This window comes from Gopherus evgoodei, chromosome 2 (genome assembly GCF_007399415.2).
Source record: "Gopherus evgoodei ecotype Sinaloan lineage chromosome 2, rGopEvg1_v1.p, whole genome shotgun sequence".
Lineage (NCBI taxonomy): Eukaryota > Metazoa > Chordata > Testudines > Testudinidae > Gopherus > Gopherus evgoodei.
Genome location: NC_044323.1, coordinates 253261877 through 253283553, shown reverse-complemented (window position 1 = coordinate 253283553; position 21677 = coordinate 253261877). Strand labels below are relative to the sequence as shown.

The window sequence follows — 21677 nt, the reverse complement described above, 5'->3', positions numbered from 1 at the left end:
CGGTGCCGTGGTAGGTGTCGGTGTCGGGGCATGGGCCTGGGGATTGAGCAGTCATGGCGATCAGATACCGTGCTGCTTCAAATGTGTCCAGTGTGGAGGGAAGATCGAGGGCTTCTCCAAGTCCTCCAGCACCAGAGAGTACACCCGCACCAGACTCGACGGCCCCCCTGTCACGGCCGGAGTCAACAGCTGTGGGACTTACAGGCCAGCTGTGCAACTTACAGGCCAGGTCAGGGGTGTCCCAACACAGGACACACCCCACTGGTGTGCCATGCCGGCGAGTGACTCCTGTCTGCCGCCTTCTTCTTATGCGGCACCGGCGATTGTGAATGGTACCGCAAGGTGGAACTGGGCAGTGCTGATGGTCCTTACTGAGTCCTTCCTCTGTGCTGAGGGTTCCCGCACTGATGCCAGCGCGCTGCACACTGAGGCTGCCAGTGCTGGCTGTGGGCAAAGTGCAGATTCTATTAGGAGGAGCTTCAGGAGAGAATCTCTCTCCTTCTTTGTTCTGGGCTTAAAGCCCCAAAAAATCTTGCATCAATCCGCCTGATGACCCTCTCCAAGGCACTTGAGCAGGAGTGGTGCGGATTGCCAGGTGGCATAGGCTTCAGGCACATCTCAAAGGGCTTAAAGCCCTGGAACCGAGGCATGCCCTGGGCCAGGGGAAAGGGAATCAGGAAAGATCCCTAGCTAAGTACTAGTCAACTAATTAACATTAATGGGTAACTATTTACAACTATTCGAAGAAAGACCACTAAGTAGGCACTTAGATTGATGAGACACGATTTCCCTTCACAAAAACCATGTTGAATCTTCCCCGACAAATCACGTTCATCTATGTGTCTGACAATTCTGTCCCTACTACAGTTTCAACTAATTTGTCTGGTGTGGCTGCAGATTGGCCAAAACAGTGGCTGGGTGGCTTTGTTCATTCCTGACAGGTACTTTTTAGCTGGTGCTGCTGGGTAATTTCTAATCAGCCCCAAATACTTTCTCCTATGGAGTTCCTCACGGTCAGATTTATAGACATTGTTGATGTGAGTGAAGTCACTAGGAGAAGTGATAGGGTAGTAAGATCTCAGTGTCAACAATATGTGAAGGCCTAATCTACACTGCTGTCTCACCCAGTCACAGATGATTAAGATGTGGACAAGAGATAGCTTGTTGAAGGTCCACATGGATACGATAGAGATATTTTTCTTAGGGGGGATGGAAATAGTTCATTTGGTGGTGATGACCCTATCTATGGAGGAAGGCAAAAGAATGGGTAACTAGGATCTGATTTTAGTCCATGACTTAATTATGAAAATTAAGTTTTCAGTAGCAATCAGGAATCATTATTCCATCTTTTCAATATTTGGAAGCTGCAGCTTTTCCTGAGGACATTGATCTCACTAGTCCTCTGTAACCCACAGACTGACTTGCTGTACGGTGCTTTACTTGGAACAACCTTCTGTCTCAAAAAACAGTAGCACTACTGCTCAAAGGCCTGTGCCTGAAAGAACTGGTGGCACCCAGGCTCTGAGACAGACACACTCTGTAGTTCAGCAAGCATATGTAAAAATCTTACTAGCATTATTTAAAGCCAACAGCATCAGAACTGACTACATATAAGGAATTTAGTGGTGGGGTTTTTTGTTTGTTTTTCATTCATTCTTCCCTTTTGATGTATGTAAAAAAAACTAGAGACTTTTCCTTTTTACTGTTTTTTAGTACTTATATATGGATTTTAATTTTCCTTGCCGCACACTCAGTCCCTTTTCTAAAATGTTTCATGGCCTAAAACCCAGTCATTGTAAGTTATTTTTACTTTACATTGACTTTTTTTTAGCACTGTTATCATAGGGCATCAGCACCCAGGAATAAGCTAGTTCATCCAGCAGGTGTGGTGATGCACAATACTGCAGAGCAGAGCAGCCATTTTGCTATCCATTCACCATCTACAAAGCCCAGTTCCCATGATGCACCTATGAAAAACATTCTGCAGGTTGAGGGACAAGGACGATATCACAGAGGCAGCATTCCTCTCCCATAGATCAGCTCCTCTCAAGCTCCTTGAAGTAGGAGGAATGATACAACCCTCAATCATCATGATATAACAATTATCATTGACCAAAAAAATCCCCAAATCCTTAAAAATTCCCTTATTCCTCAGAGAGACACGTACAATGGAAAGACAGAAATATTATGATTCATTATAAAATGTTTACAAGCATAAAGTAGAAATCAACAAACTGAATATGAAAAAGATCCACTATAATTAATTAGTAAAAATATGTAATTGGAAAATTCAATCAAAAGTGTTATTTCTTGAACAAATGTCTACCAAAATGGGAACAAAGCACAACCGATGCTTTTCACGTAGCCATTATGAAGCAGGTATGAAAGAAAAATTCAACTGCCTAATGGAGGTTTCGTCCTCTGCAATTATTTCATAACTGTCTCTCTCAGTAGAAACCACACAAAGTGGGGGAGGTAACATCTTTTACTGGACCAACTTCTGTTGGTAAGAGTGAAGCTTTTGAGCTTACATAAAGCTCTTTCATCTTGGTAGTTGTAGTGCCTCTTTCCTACCTAGATGCCCATACAAAGAAAATACACAGGAGCAGAGATATTTAACTAACCCTGAAAGAACATTTTTGTATTTACTTAGAATTCGTTTTTAACAAGCGAAACCCTCCCCTCAGTAAAATCCCTCCAAACTGTAAGGATTCCAAAGCTTTTGTGTGCTCTGCCCAAAAGTTGTATGCAGTGTTGTTATAGCCATGTTGGTTCCATGATATCAGAGAGACAAGGTGGATGAGGTAATATCTTTTATTGGACCAAAAGTGGTATTTAAGTTACCAGTGTCTTCTCTGAATTCAATCTCAAAATTAACAATGAACGAGTGGAAGCTGCTTTTCAAAGAGGAACTGACCATTTAGGAAGAATGAAAGGGAAAAGGTTATTTCCTATTCAGAGAGAGGTGTTCAGGTCAAAACTAAGCTGTGGATAGAACCCCCATCCATTCCCTCACATAGGCAAATTTCTTTGAACAGCTCTTTTACCTGGTCACTGAGAGCCAATTACAGAGATGAAAATGCTAGGCAACACATCCACTCAGGGACAGTATTGATGGTTCTACTAGTACCTAATGACTCTCTTAAATCTAAAGTTACTAAAATGACTATAAAATGTGGTAGAAATCTTGAAAAAAATGCTAAAAAGTAAGGAGGGCTAATTTACAAACCAAATTCATAATAAGACACACCAGAACTTCAGAAATTATATAGAAAGCTAACTTTATTGTAAGCAAATTAACACTATGAGAGCATACTTTTTAGATGCTTCATTATGCACCTGAGTTGTGACTACTGTGTGATACACACAAATAATGTTATGCAGTACCTCCCCACTGAATTATTTCCAGATTATACTAGTGTAATAAATCTTAATTGATTAAGCTTACTAAGTACAAATTAAGAGGCAATATAATTGAATTGACTCAAGTAAGCAATAAATCAAAATATTTTTGAGAAGGTATATCTAAAGAGTGGTTCTACTCTGAAAAGTGACTATATAAAAACAGCACCTGCTTATACAACAGATCTCCATTGCATGCATTCAAGGTCTATTTGCTCATTTAAGTGACAAAAATTAGTTCCTAGAGCTTTTCACGCCTGTTAGCCTGTGGTTAGTCTTGCGTTAGTCAAGACTCAGTGAGCTACCATCTTGTACAAGACCATTTTGTACCTCAGCAACAGAATTGTTTATGAAGATCTGCTAAGTTATACATGTGCAAAGGCATTCAAGGCAATGGGGCTGCACAGGTCTCATGAGGGCATAAATTTAGGTTGCAGAATTTTTATTACTGGCCATGATGCATAAGATGGCAAAAGCCTCAGTTTGCAGAGTTGGCAGTTAGAAAAAAAAATCTTTATACTTTTCAATAGAGCACATTTGATAAAGAAATAATTGAGAGACACCAGCGCAGAACACTACAAATGTCATTTATACAGCCACTATTCAGAGGAGAACCATGCTTTAAAGTTATCATAACAATAACAATAAGAACGTAAGAACAGCTGTACCGGGTCAGATCAAAGGTCCATCTAGCCCAGTATCTGTCTACCGACAGTGGCCAATGCCAGGTGCTCCAGAGGGAGTGAAGCTAACAGGCAATAATCAAGTGATCTCTCTCCTGCCATCCATCTCCATCCTCTAATGAACAGAGGCTAGGGACACCATTCTTTACCCTTCCTGGCTAATAGCCATTTATGGACTTAGCCACCATGAATTTATCCAGTTCCTTTTTAAACATTGTTATAGTCCTAGCCTTCACAACCTCCTTAGGTAAGGAGTTCCACAAGTTGACTGTGCTGTGTGAAGAAGAACTTCCTTTTATTTGTTTTAAACCTGCTACCTATTAATTTCATTTGGTGACCCCTAGTTCTTATATTATGGGAATAAGTAAATAACTTTTCCTTATCCACTTTCTCTACATCACTCATGATTTTATATACCTCTATCATATCCCCCCTTAGTCTCCTCTTTTCCAAGCTGAAGAGGCCTAGCCTCTTTAATCTTTCCTCGTATGGGACCCTCTTCAAACCCCTAATCATTTTAGTTGCCCTTTTCTGAACCTTTTCTAGTGCTAGAATATCTTTTTTGAGGTGAGGAGACCATATCTGTACACAGTATTCGAGATGTGGGCCTACCATGGATTTATATAAGGGCAATAAGATATTCTCTTCTTATTCTCTATCCCCTTTTTAATGATTCCTAACATCCTGTTCACTTTTTTGACCGCTTCTGCGCACTGCGTGGACATCTTCAGAGAACTATCCACGATGACGCCAAGATCTTTTTCCTGACTCGTTGTAGCTAAATTAGCTCCCATCATATTGTATGTATAGTTGGGGTTATTTTTTCCAATGTGCATTACTTTACATTTATCCACATTAAATTTAATTTGCCATTTTGTTGCCCAATCACTTAGTTTTGTGAGATCTTTTTGAAGTTCTTCACAATCTGCTTTGGTCTTAACTAGCTTGAGTAGTTTAGTATCATCTGCAAACTTTGTCACCTCACTACTTACCCCTTTCTCCAGATCATTTACGAATAAATTGAATAGGACTGGTCCTAGGACTGACCCCCTGGGGAACACCACCAGTTACCCCTCTCCATTCTGAGAATTTACCATTAATTCCTACCCTACCAATGAAATATAGTCTTGTGATAAGCTGCATGTAAATAAATGGATGCCCCACTGAAAAGTCAGGCCCTCAGATTATGCCATCTAACTTCACCATGACCTCAGGAGAGTCGCAACATTTTACCAGTTAATGGTAACTATTCTGAATTAGCAAGTAGCAATTATTTTGCAAACCAGAAGTAAGTATACTGGATCTGTAATGGCTTTGAGACTGAAATCTATGGTAACCACAGCTTAAAGACATGATATGGCACCATAATAGACATCTTCCTCTTTATGTAGCTAAGAAGAATCTCAAATATAATACCTCTATCAGATATGTTGGCCCTGGGTCAGATAAGCACATTTAAAATTAAACATCTGCTTAAGTCCCATTGTCTTAAATGGGACTTAAGTGCTATTCTTAAATAGAGATGCTTTTCTGAACTTGGATCTTTACGTTTTTTGCTGATTGTTCCCCGCTGAATAATCTTAAGACAAGTGGCATGGCTATGAAACCATGACACCATGCAGTGGAGTAATCATTTACTGAAAAACAAATGTTATTTTAAAACACACTTGAGCAGGGAGACTTTTCAAAGGCACGATTGGGGATCAGGCACTCACCTGCCCCTTTAGCCTTTGAAAATCTCTCTGAATCCTTAGTAAGTAGCATTTTAACAACTATTCAGCTGTTTACATTCCAATGGCTGAAGTAATGTATGTGGGATATGGTCATTATTTTAAATCATGAGGAAATGATGTCAGAAAATGGGATAATCAGGGAATATATTAAAACAATAATATAAGAATAGGCACTTGCACAGCCCTTTCCATCCACAGAGCATCTCAGTGCATTTTAAAAAGGAAAGTATCAGTGCCTCAAATTCAAGTCTATGAAAACAAGTCTAGAGCAGTTAAGTGCCCTGCTCAAGGTCACATTAATTCCACAGAAGATCAGGAACAAGGAATCAAGGCCTCCTGCATCTCCATCCTTTGCCCTATTCACTGGGCCACACAGCTATATAGTCGTAAGACTAGCAAATGTTCAAACACACATGTGCTATGTTATATGCAATCAATGCAGGAAAAAAAAAGCAATACTGACCCAACGATAAATTAGACAAACCCAAAGGGTGGGCTCAAGTGGATCAAACCGCATCAGCAATCACACAATTTAAACTTTCACGCTGAAGTTATTTTAGATAAGTGAGAAAGATTCAACTACTTAGTCTCAATGGTCTTCTAAGTATTTGTTTAGTTAGGAATTCATGGCAGATCCTCACTTGTGGTGAACCTGAAATACATTTGATTGCATTTCACAGTAAATTCCAAAAATAAGGTCTAATTTCTTTGAGCTATTTTGGAAACACGTACATATGAGGAAAATTATAACTCCACTCAGCAGCAGAAGCACTGAAATTATCTCTTAAAAACAAATGGCATATACCCTCACTGAAGGCAATAAATTGATTTTATCTTCTGATAATGACAGTGCTCGGCTTAATTTCTGACTGTCTTGGTGTCACGTATCAAGACATATGGTTTACTATTCATAACACAAAAACATCTGAAAGTTATACAAAAACAAAACTTTATAGCGCACAATATAAAAAGAAAAAAGTCAAAAGATTTACATTAATATTTACATAGCACTGCAGACTAATCTGTAGCTTAGGAAGGTTTCATTCCATGATTAGTTCTTGTACAAAGTATTTCATCTTTTGAGTCAATTAAATAAGAAATCTTTCATCCACCAAGGTTTTGGATGCCAAATTCTTCTGCCCAGCAGTGTTACGAATAAACCTAAAAATCTAAATATAATATTAAACAAGTTTCATAACAATGGAAGAAATATTTTAAATAATTCAGTTTCTGTACATGATACAAAATAATCAAATCAGTTATGTACTCTGTCAAATGTTGGGATTTTCCACAACAGTACACCTGCATTAGACAAGTTCCTATACTAACACTGGGCTTTTTAATTTAGGAATCAAATGCCAGATGACAGATATTATTACATCTCAACAGCTAAGAGGCTGAGCCCAGGGACTCTAAAAACCTGTAAACTATGATTGTGACGGTAATAACATATGACCTGGATTGTCTGTGTGTCACACTAATGATACTATAATCCAAGATGTTTTTCCAAGAGTGGAGAGTCAAGCAATTTGTTATCATTTCCAAAATAAGAATCCTTTAATTATATTTGTAGCATCCCTTCCCTTCTGAGGAAGAGACTGAACCCTTCAAATATTTTTGATATTTGTACTTATTACATCAGAACTTTCTATTCATATCTTAAACAGTTTATATTCGAAAAATCTTTACTATTGGTGACATTTACAAACATGAGCAAGTTGATTACATATGGAATTGTGTGAAGGAGAAAGAGGAAGAAACTACACATTAATGGAAATACTTTCATTTTGGTGGAAATTTCCAAAAGGGGCCTAAGAGAGTTAGGTGCTCAGCTCATTAGATTTCAATGGGATTTGGGCACTTAACTCCCTTTGGCCCCTTTGAAAGTCCCAGCATTAGCTATTCTCGGACTCTGATTAATCTTCATTGCTCTGTGTATTTTCTTTTAGGTGCTGTTATTTGTGTCCTATACATACACGGTGCATAAACATGCAATGTAAATTTTTTTTTTGGTTCATAAGTCTTTTCTTATTTTATGAGAAAATCCAGTATTTTTTAAAATAGTTTGTTAGTATAGTTTTCTGTGAGCACATCCTATTAAATACATAGATTAGATAAACTACCTTATTTTTAAAATATGGGGTTTAAAAAAATGAAAATTTACCTCCTGTTGCAAATATGTGAGAACAGCTGCTAGGACAAAACTTTGGGAAGCCAAATCCACAACAGAGAAAAACAGTATATCGAAGATGAGAAGTGTGGCCTCATTGCCATAAAAGAGAACATCGCTGAAAGAATGTCCTTCATCTATAGAAAGAAAATAACGTCTTGTAAAAAAATATAAATTAAATCTGAATTTCTGTGATGATAATTTGTGACGTCCCCTAACAGATCAGCACACCTAAGATAATAAGATTTTAGGGGGAGAGGCATAGCTCAGTGGTTTGAAAATAGCCTGCTAAACCCAGGGCTGTGAGTTCAATCCTTGAGGGGGCTATTTAAGGATCTGGGGCAAAAATCTGTCTGGGATTGGCCCTGCTTTGAGCAGGGGGTTAGATTAGATGACCTTGTAAGGTCCCTTCCAACCCTGATATTCTATGATTGATAAAACAATAATGGAAATTTAGGACAAGGAAATACACCACAGAAGCATAATCATGATATTGTTCTCAACCAAAAATAACATAATAGCTTTTAAATATAATCTACAATATAGCTTTCCTGACAAAGTGCTAGATTTTCAAAAAAGAGGTGTGCCACATTCGCAACTACATTCATATACCTACATTTACCTAATCTGAAAGTCTAAACCAGATTGTCCAGATTGATGGTAAATTTAGACATTTTTATGTCATATACACGTCTGAGTTCCTTGTCACTAACATCCTGAGCAAGTGCTGACTCTGGCCCCGAATCAGCAAAGCAATTAAATGTGCTTAAATGCTTTGCTGAATCAGGGCCTCAGTAACAGGAGATCTTTAGTTATGTCTCCTCATTTGGTTTTCAGGACAGAGAAATCCCTTTGTTTTAATATAGTATGTTTTCAAGTTCAGATCACTTATCCTCTTCTATGTCTTTTATCAATATGTAACATTCCCTACAGAGAAACATGAATTTATACACAATAATAATAATAATAATAGCAAAGAAAAAGGAACAATATAAAAATATCAGAAAACATTTTGACCAGGAAGCATAAAATCCAGTAACAGATTTACCTGAATATAAGTAATTGGAAAGGAGAAATCCTCTCCCAATTTTTCCACAGCTTCAAAGAGGCATGTGTCTAATCTGGTTTCCTAATGGTTAGCCAATTTCCATATATTTTAAGGTAAATATCTCTTAATTGTGGCTTGGCACATTTCATGGAGTCTTATCTCCATTTTATTGTCTCAAGAGCAAGCCAAAAAAGGCCCAAACTCAACTTACACTGGCTGTGGTTAGCATCCCAACCTCCTCTGCCATTTTGTTCCCCTAGGTAGTAACATTCAACTGTTTATGTCATCTTTAAACTATCACACAGCTGCAGATTCCAGATATAGCACAGGCTCCACAAAATACAGCTAATATAATACTGACCTGATCACCACATGAAGTGACGTGTGGTTATCCCTATATTATGCAAGTTAAATGAGGGAACACATTAAGTCTTTCTGCTCTAGTTTAATGGATGCAGTGCAGGATTTATCAATAAGTGCAGCTGAAATCCTGTAATTTCCCCTGTTCCTCTGAAATTGTTTTTTCTTGTTCCCCCTAAGAAAAGTTACTGCTCATTAAATGTAATTCAAGTGTGGCTTTGTACATCTGAGAGATACACACCCTTGGCACCACAGGAACTTTCTAGAAAGCAGTGCTTGTTGGGGTTGCACAAGTGCTGGTTCCCAGCACTGAGTATTTGGAGGAGAGGCTATAAAAAAGGCTGTGCAGACTCAACTTCCTCATTTTCTTCCACTACACCTTGGAAACAGAACTCCAAGAAAGATGGGAAGGTGAGTGGATATTGTGAATATGCATAGGCAAGAGTCTCAAATAATGATAGTTCCTGATGAATAATCTTGCTTTTCCTTCAGAAAATGGCTTCTGAAAATTCCCCACTTCAGGCAGTTTAACAAGCAATACAATCACCAACTATGGCAAGAGGCATTCTAATTAAACAAGGACTGCTGGCCAGTATCAGACCTAGATGTCAAGTCATAAAGAGTACTGTGTAAACGTGTACACAGCTCCAAGTAGCAACCCTTCAGATACCTAAGACTTGTTACAAAGGCATGCCATTGACAAACAACCCTCATGATCCAAGATATTGTAACCCTGGCTAACGAACAGCAGCTATCTCCCATATCCTGACAATTCTCAAAGTTACATCTCTCTGCTGTAAACTCCAATTTACAGTGTAAACCCCAAGGGCAGGGACATGGCATTTTATTGTTTGAATAGCACCCTGCACATTTATAGTGAAATAAATATTAAGTCAAAGAGATCAAACTGATACCATTGTAAAAGATACTTTTTTCCATTGGTTCCATGAACTCCATGCCAATAATTCGTTCAAGCAGCAACTTGTCCTTTACAATATAATCCATATCTTTATGAACCTAGAAGAAGAAAAAAATCCCTAATACTTAGCTCTGAGATTCTCAGGATAAAAAATGCAAAAAGTACATTTTACAAAAGGTGGAGAATAACTACTTAAAATAGCAGTATGAATTAAAAGACTACTGTCCACTCTGTTTACTCCTGAGGGAATTCTGAGCCAAAATTTAAAAATTCTGTGCACAATATTTTAAAATTCTGCAAATTTTATTTGTCAGTAAATAGATGTGGAGGCTCCAGCATAGCAGCAGGGAACACAAGCCGATGGCTGCACGGAGGTGAGAGATCATCCTGCAACTCGTCCCCAGGACACCAACTCAGCGGTGAGGCTGCACCTGACCCTGACACAGCACGAGGGCCAGGCCTGCCACAGTCAGTGCTGGAACCTCCATATTTATTTATTGTCTCAAGAGTAGCGGGTGAAGCAACTCACCAGGGTGAGCAAAACTGTGCCAGGCACACCAGGTATGAGCAGCCAGGCTCAGTGTGGCAGGATACAAGTGTGGAGTGACTTAGTGTGGGGGGATCCAGGTGTGGGTGAGAGGGGTCTGTGTGAGCCAGTCTGAGCACTGGCAGCTCTGTGCGGGAAGGTCTGGGTGCAGAGGGCATCTGGATGCACAGAGGCTCATTGGGGGGTTTCTGGGTGCAGGGGCAATGGGACTCTGCAAGGGGCTCCAGGTGAACGTAGCTGGGGTTCACAGGGGGGGGGGTTCTGAGTGTGTGGACATGGGGCTTGGTGGTGGGGAATCTGGAGAGCTCAGGAGGGGGGTCTGGGCAGAGCTGGTTGGGGCTCAGAGGGGTTGGGATCCAGGTGTGGGGGGCTCGTGGGATGGTCCAAGTGTATAGGGGGTGGGGCTTTAAGTTTAAGGGGAGGTCTGGGTGCAGAGATGGGGGTCCAGATGCAGGAGGGTTGGGAAGACAGAGAAGCAGCTCCCCACGTGAGGAGTGATGGGGGCAGGAAGCGAGGGGAAGGTGCAGAGCCTGAGGAGGTTTCTGGGGGTAGGTCTGACCCGGCCCTGGCCCAACCACTCTGTGCAGGGGAAGTGTCCTTCTTCCCCACCCGCAGCCTTGCAGGGACTAGCAGCTGAGCCCAGCTCAGGGTAGGGCCCCCCGGCCGGGATGAGGCTGGCATGGGCTTGGTGCAGGAGTAGGGGGTTCAGGGGATGGGGATGGTCTGGGCTCGGGGGGGCTCCGGATGAAGGGAGTGGGGCTCAGCAGGGTGGGGGTTTGGGTGCAGGGAACTCAGCGGGAGATTCTGGAAATTGGGGGTTCCGGATGCATCGGGAGTGAGTCTGCCTGGCATTGGCTGGGGTGTCCCCAGCCCCGCCACAGTGATTTACCTCTCTGCCTGTTGTTCCAAGGGGCACATGACCCACTTTTGTGGCTTCCCTTTGCTTCCCCGCCAGAAACTCATTTTTCTGCGGAGAAGCAAAAAAATCTGCATGGGCCATGAATTCTGCCCCCAGGAGTATCTGTTATACAATGAATTCATACTATCTAGGGAATAGATGTAAGTGAAAAGTGTGTTGGCATCACTGGGCCGTACAGTTATTTTTTGCCTTCTACAAGGTAGTATTGTAGTGACAATACAATCTCCAATGACCAATCTCTAACCTTACATCCCAAAAGGTAAATCACAATCTCTGATCTCTCATACTTTCATTCTATTTAGCTTGATAAATAAAGTCTGTATACGTACATGGTCAATAAAGGAGCCAAGAAATTTGTTCATGGTATGGTATGCCTTAGTACTCTGTTCAAAAGTAGTTGCAGATGAATCTAAAAGTCTAGCAGGACCATGTTTCTGAAAAATATTATGATGTGAACATTAATTTAAAGACTGCACACATCCTTGGTATGTGATGTTTTAAATATAAACATAGCAAAATGCCAGTGTAAAAAATATCATACCCTTGTTAAGGTTTCATGAATCCTATCATACTGCTGTCTCATCTTGCTTGAAATGGAAATCTGAAATGTCTGGCCATCTGTGTTGGGTAACAAACCTCTTTGACTACACAAATTTTCCTGCACAATTGAAACAACATAAAATAGCATAAAGAAATGGAAATATGCATTTACAAGCCAGGAAAGTCAAGAGTTTTTCCATCTCTTTTTTCTCATGCAAGTACAGATTAGATATAGCTGAATATTTGAATCCTTTGGCACTGTTAAGTCTATGATAGCAAAAGTATTTTAGGACAAGAACCCCTGATCCCAGTTGTTGTGAGGCTATTTCCTACTTTAGACCAGAACACAGTTTGTTAGTTTTAGAACATCTTTGATCTTCACACACACACTCTTCACTTATTGTTAAGCGTTTACAATTTATTCAGTTCTTTTCCCTTATTTTTTTGCTTTCCCTCACCCTCCTCCTTTAAATTCCCAACTCTCTCCATCTTTTCCTTTGTTCCTACTTAAAAAACAATCCCAAAAAAACCTAACAGCAAAGGAGGAAAGACTGATGTTTCAAAAACGGATGTTCCCACAGAATGAAAATACTTCTCTCTAAATTACTTTAAATTAAGCTATTAAAGTGGGGAGAGGAGAATCAATTTAAAGTGAACTTTTTAGGGATAAAAAAGCTACATTTCAAAATTAAGTTTTTCCTTATCTTATTTACTAGAATGTCAAAGTTATTTGTATCTTTATGATACTCACCTTTTCTCCCTACTTCATCCTGCAGTGATGCAGGAAAACCAAAATGTAATGACACGTTACTAATATCAAATTAACTTCACTGCAGGATTAAGCAGATGCATATTTTATGATGAGGATGAAAACATCTATTTAAGCTGATTTCTACAATAAATTAGTAAAGCCACCAGACAGCTGCATTTGGAATTGAAGAATGCAGACAGAATAAACTGTTTTCTGTACAAGTGTTTTTCAGATTTGCCTCTTTATGAAGGTTTCTTGGTAGACACCTCTTTACAGAGTGTTAAGAGAGTCTAAAATCTGCAGTATCAAAACAATAATGTTTAACTACATGAGAAATAATTCATATTTTAGAAAGACAGAATCCAGGGAATCAGTCTTTGGAGCAGAAGAACTAATAAGCGACTGCTATTCCAGGACCAACTCTTACAATTCTTCCTTCTCTCCATAAGGAGAGAACAAACTCAGAGTCCAATATGGCATACAACTGTGCACCTGTTATGCACCAAACTCTCTACATTCAGTTACAAAAAAGGGAATCAAAAGATGTATATTTGTATTTTCTTTGCATACCGCTTCTCTCTTTAGGTTCATATTCATTTCTTCCATATTGGTATCTGCGTGTCCATGTACAGACCGACCATGGATATAATACCCAAAGCATCTGTGTGACAAGAGAAATACTGAAATCTAAAAAACAAAAAGGGTAAAATAGTTCATTAATACATGGATTCAAACTAAAAAGTTACTAATGGATACCAGCAGAGCCAGCTCTACTACTTGGATAAAATAGGTCCTAAAATATCAAAATGTGTGTGTCAGAAAAATGTTTAGTAATGATTTATGTGCAATACATATAATTTAATTTACCTAGGGCCACAAAACCCCTTTTGCCAGTCCTAGAGTTCAGATTATTAACAGCAAGAGTCACTAGCTGTTCTCCTGAGTAGAAAAATCTAAGTCAAGGACTCTAGAGAAAAATAAAACAAAAAACCTATAGCTTTTATCCTAATGAAAAAAATTCAGAAGTCATTCAGTGAAGTAGAATAAATAAGTTCAATGGTTTCAGTTCAACTCCTAGCTATATATAACAGAAATCTACTCAGTAAGGAACATCACTTGTCCGTCATACTAAACATGGTTTCTTAAAGCTATCTGGGTCACCACCATGCAGTAGACTTGAGTTTAGCTCTCCAACCTAACTTACACAACAGACATGGGTTCAGGTCTTTAATTCCACAGGGTAACAAGATCCAGAAGCTTTGTGGAAGTGGCAGGTTTAGCCCGGGAGGGCTCAAACAGAAAAAATGCTGAATGATATTAAAAAAAAAAAAGAACACACTTTTTCTGGTTAAATAAATGAGCTGAATTGACTGGTTCTGGCTGTGTTCTACCTTTGTTGATAAGAGGACAGCTACAAAGTCTCAAGGGTGAGAATTTAAACTGGAAGAAATCTGGGGTGGATCCAGATGGCAATCAGTAAGTGGGGTTACAAGAGAATGATGACATCAGTAAGGGGTTTTTAAATTAAGAGTAAAGGAAGTCAATGGATAACCAAAAGTAGTAAGTAGAGACTGTAACCATGAACATATTAAAACAGAGAAGCTTCTAAGAGGAAAAAGCTATAATACAAACAAATAGAAAGGCCTACAATAACTGGACTGCATGCCTTCCTTCTGTCCTGATTTGTTATTGCTTCATTCTCAAATAAAAACATGAAGAATTAGTCGTATGCCTATATGGAGTTACATGCCTGAAACCCTGTATGATGTTTATGACAGTTTACTCTTTAGAACCTAATCCATATTACAGGCAATTTGAAGCCTTCTTGTACACCACAGCAAGAACCCCAAGCCTGCTGAGGACGCACACAGTGGTATAGAACATTAGCTTTGGATATTAGGTAGTACATTATATTTAAAGCTAAAAAAAAATGGAACCTCTTAATAATTTCTAATATATTAATCCATTTTAAAAGATAGCAATTACAGTGATTAAATCAAAATTACTTACATTGCTCATAGAGCACAAATCAACAAATTGTCTTATCTTATCTTCTACAAATCTCTCATAAAATGCAGCAAAGAATATGATCTGAAACAAACCAGATTTTTATTTATTAGTTCATCAGCTTTGACTTTCTTTTCATAACTATAGTACAGCTAGCTTAAAATGTAGCCATTGCAAATGACAAACTGCAGGAATTGTCAGCTTCACATTGGGCTCAGTAAAACCTGGCTGCCCTTTCTGAGTCTCTCCTCCAAGGAGGAGAGTTTCAGCAATCGCTTAAAAGGCTTGGTTTAATATTTGAGGACACTCTATGACTATTTAAGAACAAAATAAAGCAGATAAGGGAAGACTTCTCAAAAAGGAAATTCAAGATGGTGACTGAAAGGCAAGATCTTATGTAAGCCATGAGATCCCTTGCGACTTGGACAAAATTTTGAAGTGGTGATGTGCTAAATAAGCTATAGGTCCTGATTCAGCAAAACACTTAAACAGACATTTAAAGCTTTGCTGAAAGAGAAGTTACTGATGTCCTTCAAGTTAAGTGATTTGGTCAACTAGGGTCATAAGGATGATTCAGAGTTACATATTTCAGAGCTGTACCTGTAACATGGCAATGACTAGCCAGAGGACAGTAGACACACCAAATCTCAGAATGCGGCTCCAGGGAGCTATGTAACTCTCACTGCTTCTTATAAGACTCGAAGAAGAATCCATTAAAGCCAGGTTTGAAAATCCAACAACCTGAAGAGAGAGAAAAGAAAAAGCTTATTCTTAAATCAGGCACCTGTACATAATACAACAATGAACAGCATCACTTAAAAAGAAAATCCATTATTTTCATTCTAATTTCTTCTTCTAGAGAGCTTCAGTAAATAATAAAAATTAATATAAAGCAGGGACTGGGAAAGCAGGATCTACTAGGGACAGTGCGTGCACAACACATGGTGAGCTTTAGAAATCACACTCCTCTAATGGGAATTGCTGCTTTGTGTTGACATGCCCTAATAATAGATTTTTTGGATTCACATAATGGACTATAGCAATGGCATATAAAGCCGCATACCAAAACACTGGTTTCTTCCTTTAAGACAACTTTTCCAGATAAATCTTTGAAGGTTGCCTCACATTGCAATCCCTACAGCAAACATTAAAAGCTGGCCCTAATGCTACATCAAAATTTGATTTAAAAAATACCTCCAAGAAGAAAAGAACTGCAAGCACTTGAAAGAGTGGATTTATCTTCCTCACAGTCTGAATTTCATTCCATTCATTTGCTATAAAATATGTCCTCCATATGCTCACAGGTGCAGCGACACTTTTTATACCACCTTCACCTAGAAAAAATACAAAGAGCATAGCTTTCAAAATGTTATTCTTTGAGAAAGTAATGTCTGAAGTTACACAAACAAGAATGTTTTCAGTTACCTTCAACGGCTTTAAGGATTTTGCCTTTAGGACGCTCCCAGTCAATAAAGAAAACATCTACAGTAAGTTGTGAAAATAGTTTATGCAAAAATTGCAGAGCCTAAGAAAATCATACAATGAAATGTAAATAAAAATAAACTTGCAGTAGCATTTAAGAAAAGATAAAGTCATAACAAACAGATCCTCTTCCTTTAATGTAACAAAATTATAAATAATACTCCCAACTGTACACCAGGTTATAACTTCACTCTGAAGTTCTGGTGCCATCATGAATTAATTTGGAAAGCATTTGAAATTTTTAAAGAGTTATGTATTATTGTAAATCATCAGTACAGCTCCTCTATGGGACCTCATACTTAATTGGTACAATAGCGATATGTGCAATGTCTAGTGTTATCAAGAAAATGTAAGCAATGTAAAATGCATGACAAAAATCAACTTGTTCCAGTCACCTTACTAGGGAGGAAAAGCTGATGAAAGTGATGGCCCAATAGGGCATATTACTACTTTTAGTACAAAATAGTATCCAGCATAATTGAAATACTTTCCCCATGTAGGGAAACCACTAAATTCTGACGTCTACAAACAAGTTGCCACTCTACAAAGGGAGCGGTTAATGAATTCTACTCGATGGTTAGGAACGTTTTTTGGCCATGATTTAATATAGTGATGTTTATTCTTCTCTTTAGAATTCAATGTTTTGGTTTCTGATACAGTTTTGATTGTTATTCTACTCAAGTCTCTTTTCACTTGTACTCTTAAATGAATATGAAAGACTTCCTATAGGTGATTATTCATCTGTTTTCCTTCAAAAGACAGGAAAAATCAATTTTCAAGGAAAAATGATTTTGCCCAAAAGGATATAACTTAAAACAATTCTTTCTTCCATATATTAATAAAATATAATATTCAAGATATTAGTAAACAGGTATAATGAAAAACAACATCCATTAAAATGTCATGATTGCCATTAGAGCAAAACATCTACCTTTAGAGCAAAAGCACATCCTACATATGTAACGAAAACCTCTTCTTGAGATGGAAGTGGTAAAAGAACCGAGACAAACTGCTGTGCCTGTAAGTGAAGAGCTACAATTAAATAATATAGACTGCATGCGTAATATCATACTAAATACCAGAGTTGGTTGAAAAACAGTGAACATTTTTGGAATAGATTTTGTTGAAATTTCTCATGTAATAATTTTGAATTTTTGAAACATTTTGACTAACTTTATTAAATACACTGCAGGCACTATGAAGTCTCAAGGGAGGGGAAGAGGTGAACACAAAGAGTAGGCACAAAACACAGAGTATTATGTATATAACTTGCCTTGGCAGTCTGACAGAAATGGCAAAAAAAGGAAAATAAAGTTGTGTGTAAAATATGAATGCAATGCATTTACTCAGAAAATAATATCTGTATCCCAAATCTGAAAATTCTACTTACTTTGAAGAAAATAAGCCAGAAAAGCCCTGTTCCCACTGTGATGATAAAGAAAACATTGGCAAGGTCTCCAGCATAAAACAGCAAGAACTTCAAAACTGTCTGTAATTATAAAAGTGTATTACACAGAGCTCTAAAACAGGAAAATTACTTTATATATGTGTATATATATATATATATACTGTAATAGTTAATACATTATATAGTTCAGTTGTAGCTAATACTATAGTTGAAAATTGGTTTCCATTACAACCTGTTTTCATACCTGCAAGTCAATTATAGGGCTCCCTATCCGCCTCTTCCAGCCAGCAGTCTTCAGAAGAGACCATAAAACTGCCAGTCCACCAAGCACACCCAATGCAATCTAAAGAGAATGAAAACAAATTGTTTGCAGGTTTGTTTTGTCTTTTTTATATAAAAGTTAACAAATACGCTGACAGATTAAGGGAGGCAAGACTTACATCTGTCTGAATTTGAGCCTCTGATTGGTTCATTTCATAATTAACTGAGAAGGAAACCTAAACATTAGGATACAAAAAGTAAATAAATACATATAACAAACTAACTTAAATCAGCTGCTACAACCAATGTTCCAGCTATCCTCATAATGATGTACATCTTTCACATTCCCCAGAGAAATTACCGAGTGCTTGATATTGCTCCTTCATCAACATGAATCAGGGATAATTTCACTGAAAGAGACTGAGTTACACTGATGTAAGGGGAAAAAAAGCAAGGCCTTAATAATTAGTTTGCTCAGTCACATATGATTTTCCATCAGTGTAAAGGAAACCAAAAACATTAAAGGATCTAAAATAGCTCTCCTCAGACTGTACACCTGCTCTTAAAAAAAATTGACTGAGGTCAAAAGAATATGTAAAGAGGATAGTAAATCTTTGTCCTGTGATTTCAGACTGAATCTCCCTAAGTTTAAGTTTGTGACTTTTGGAAGATCTAAAGTCCAGAAGTAGGTGGAAATGGATAGCACATTCAATTCAATAAAAGACTGAGGCGAATGACTATTGCCTTGGTTTTCTGAAAACATGTGTGGCTGCTGCCAAGAAAACCAATATGGTCACTTTAACTGGATTTGAGATTAAAAATATTTAGCTGCAGGAAGACAAGAGTTCATAAAAGGCCGGATGTATTTTCATAAGTGATTTTGTTGACAGAGCAGGTCACATGTCAAATTTGTCTAAATGGGAGAGTGCTCCATCACAACTGACAGACGACAGGACAAAATTTTAGGTGCACCAGGCCCCCCACCCCACAATTTTTTTTTTTTAAACTTTCCCTACTTTCTGGTGTCAGATGATTTGGCCCACCCTACTGTTCCTGTCACTTCCAGCTGATTCCAAATGGCAGTTTTCTTGTCTGATGGGAGGCACTGTTTTTTACACACACACACACACACACACACACACACACACACACACACACACACACACACACACACACCCCTTCTCTCTTATTTTTCTACATGTGCTGTCTCCCATTTCTTTTCCGTCATGCCACTCCAGCCTGAGCAGCTCTAGCATTCAGTGCAGCGAACACTTTCAGCACCAAATACTTCCAAACAGAAGCCTATCAGTATCGGAGGCTTCAGTTGCTGAGAAGGTTTCATACAAAGAAAGAATAGAAGGATATTTTGATATCAGCAGTTTGTGAATGTTTATTCACTGTAGAACAGCTATTCTATTACATGAAATCTCACTTTTTAAAAATTCTTTAATGCATAGTCATCTATTGCAAGTGACATAATACTAAAGGAAAAGATACTGCACTGTAGGTTTTTGATCTTTTACCAGCACTTGAATTTGATTAAGCCAGAACACTAATGCCATATTTGCTTCCTGTTAATGCATGGATTTTAGAGGAAAATATGCCATTTCTTGATCAAAATATTATATTTAGTTCACAAGAATTGCTCTTTCTTGCAAGTCTTCATACATTTGTTTCTATTTTTTAATTTGTACTTCAGCATGCATACCACTATAAATCAAATACACAATCTTAGATGACTTGTTTTTTAATTTATAGAAGGTTCAGATAAGGGAAATGGAAGAGGAAAACATTTTCAACTGTTTTGTTTTAAAAATGTATTATATTTTATTGATATATACTATCTTAATACTGAACAGATTTAGAAATTCTGCTTATTTCATCTTTAAATTTGTGAAGTGCAAACTCAAATGTAACTGTCAAAGAACTGTGAGCACCCCTGATAATTCTGTCCTGTTAGGACAACAACAGAGAAGAACTCACCATCACACTCTGGGTATCTGGGTTTTGGACAAGAACATCCTTGTAGGCAATGGTAATTAGAGGGGGATAGATAGTTCCTCTCTGAGTATTGGGAATAAGACGAATACTGCAGAAATACAAAAAAAATATTTTTAGCTGGAAAACACAAACTGATTGGAAAGTAAAATACTAAATATAAAACAAAAAAAATCTGATCAATAAAATTGGATTTAGAAATAACATATCGCAATTAAGAAGTGACTGGAATACAAAGGTGTACTTTCACCCTCTCTACAAAAAAAAGTTTACCATAGTAACTGATTCTCCAAGGTGATTCTTCATATGGATATGCTGTTAACACTCAAGCTTAGAATCTTCTAGATATCTACTTACTCCTGCCTTTTAGAATTCTGAGAGTACACAAGTGGGAGTAACCCCACATTGCCTTTCAGTTTCTTCCTTTACTTCAGGGGACTCTAAAGAAGTGGGGAAGGTATGGGATGAAGTGTTGATTCCATACGTGCAATCATCCAAGATAACGTACTAAATGTGGTTAAGTAACCATTTTTTCCTTTCAAAACTTGCCCCACTCTTAACAGATTAACAAGCAGTTAATCTCCAAGAGACTGGTCCAAAGGTTGTAGTTAAAGCAACTACAAGACTGCTCTTTCAGACTCGGCATGAGATCTACAGACAAAAGTTGACAAAATAATGTTACATAAGAACCTATACACCTCCAAGCAGCACACTTCATATTTCACTGACAGACACAATGCACATATATTTAACAGAGGCTGCCTTAGATCTTTTTGAATGTTAGAGGTGTGGAACAGATCCATACGAGGAGAGATTAAAAAGACAGGAATTGTTCATCTTAGAAAAGTGACAACTAAGTGGGGATATGACAGAGGTCTATAAAATCATGAATGGTATGGAGAAAGTGAATAGGGAAGTGTTATTTATCCCATCACATACAGTACCACAAAAACTAGGGGTTAAAAGTAACATACAGTCTATGATAAAAGCATTTTATTCTCTTGAATCTACTACAGTTTGAACTGTCCGCATGGAGAATCTCTACCACTCAACCAACTAGGTCTAGCATGTCAAAGGCTTCCTTTTTTCCAATAGGATCTTTTGGATCTAATGATTCCAGCTATCCAGAAGCCAAGTTGTCAGCCTGAGACCCCTCAAATCTGCATTCCCCTACACAGGGGAATTCTCCACTGGCCATCTCCTACCATTTTAAGTTCACTTTGTGCACAGCTTATAGGGTGAAAAATTGACTTAGACTGTAGAATCCTGACCTCAGTCTTAAATGGTGGACGAGAACCAGAGTAACTTCAGCACCAGCAAGTCCAGTTTTGAACATTCTGATTTTGATAAGAGAGACAGAGTGCTCTCAAAATGTCCTACAGAAATTTTGCCTACTTCCTTCTGCTTATGCAATAAGAAAAGTAGCAAAGGATACACTGAGAGAGGCCT

General features: G+C 38.2%; 1 protein-coding gene across 6 annotated transcripts in view; it reads right to left on the bottom strand.

Annotated features, from left to right (window-relative positions):
* Positions 1-5140: 5140 nt before the first annotated feature.
* The window catches only part of TMEM67 (transmembrane protein 67), a 66063-nt gene continuing 49526 nt past the window's right edge, over positions 5141-21677 (bottom strand). For all 6 annotated transcript variants that reach the window (XM_030553467.1, XM_030553464.1, XM_030553466.1 and 3 more), the window contains 15 exons: positions 20214-20319; positions 18410-18466; positions 18214-18312; positions 17952-18050; positions 17493-17579; positions 16505-16604; positions 16274-16413; positions 15680-15820; positions 15083-15163; positions 13643-13759; positions 12323-12439; positions 12111-12215; positions 10311-10413; positions 7983-8125; positions 5141-6987 (listed from right to left, as the gene is read on the bottom strand). In XM_030553467.1, coding sequence (XP_030409327.1) covers positions 6907-6987; positions 7983-8125; positions 10311-10413; positions 12111-12215; positions 12323-12439; positions 13643-13759; positions 15083-15163; positions 15680-15820; positions 16274-16413; positions 16505-16604; positions 17493-17579; positions 17952-18050; positions 18214-18312; positions 18410-18466; positions 20214-20319 — 1576 coding nt within the window. In that variant the 3' untranslated portion in view covers positions 5141-6906. The remainder of the gene's footprint in view (positions 6988-7982; positions 8126-10310; positions 10414-12110; positions 12216-12322; positions 12440-13642; positions 13760-15082; positions 15164-15679; positions 15821-16273; positions 16414-16504; positions 16605-17492; positions 17580-17951; positions 18051-18213; positions 18313-18409; positions 18467-20213; positions 20320-21677) is intronic.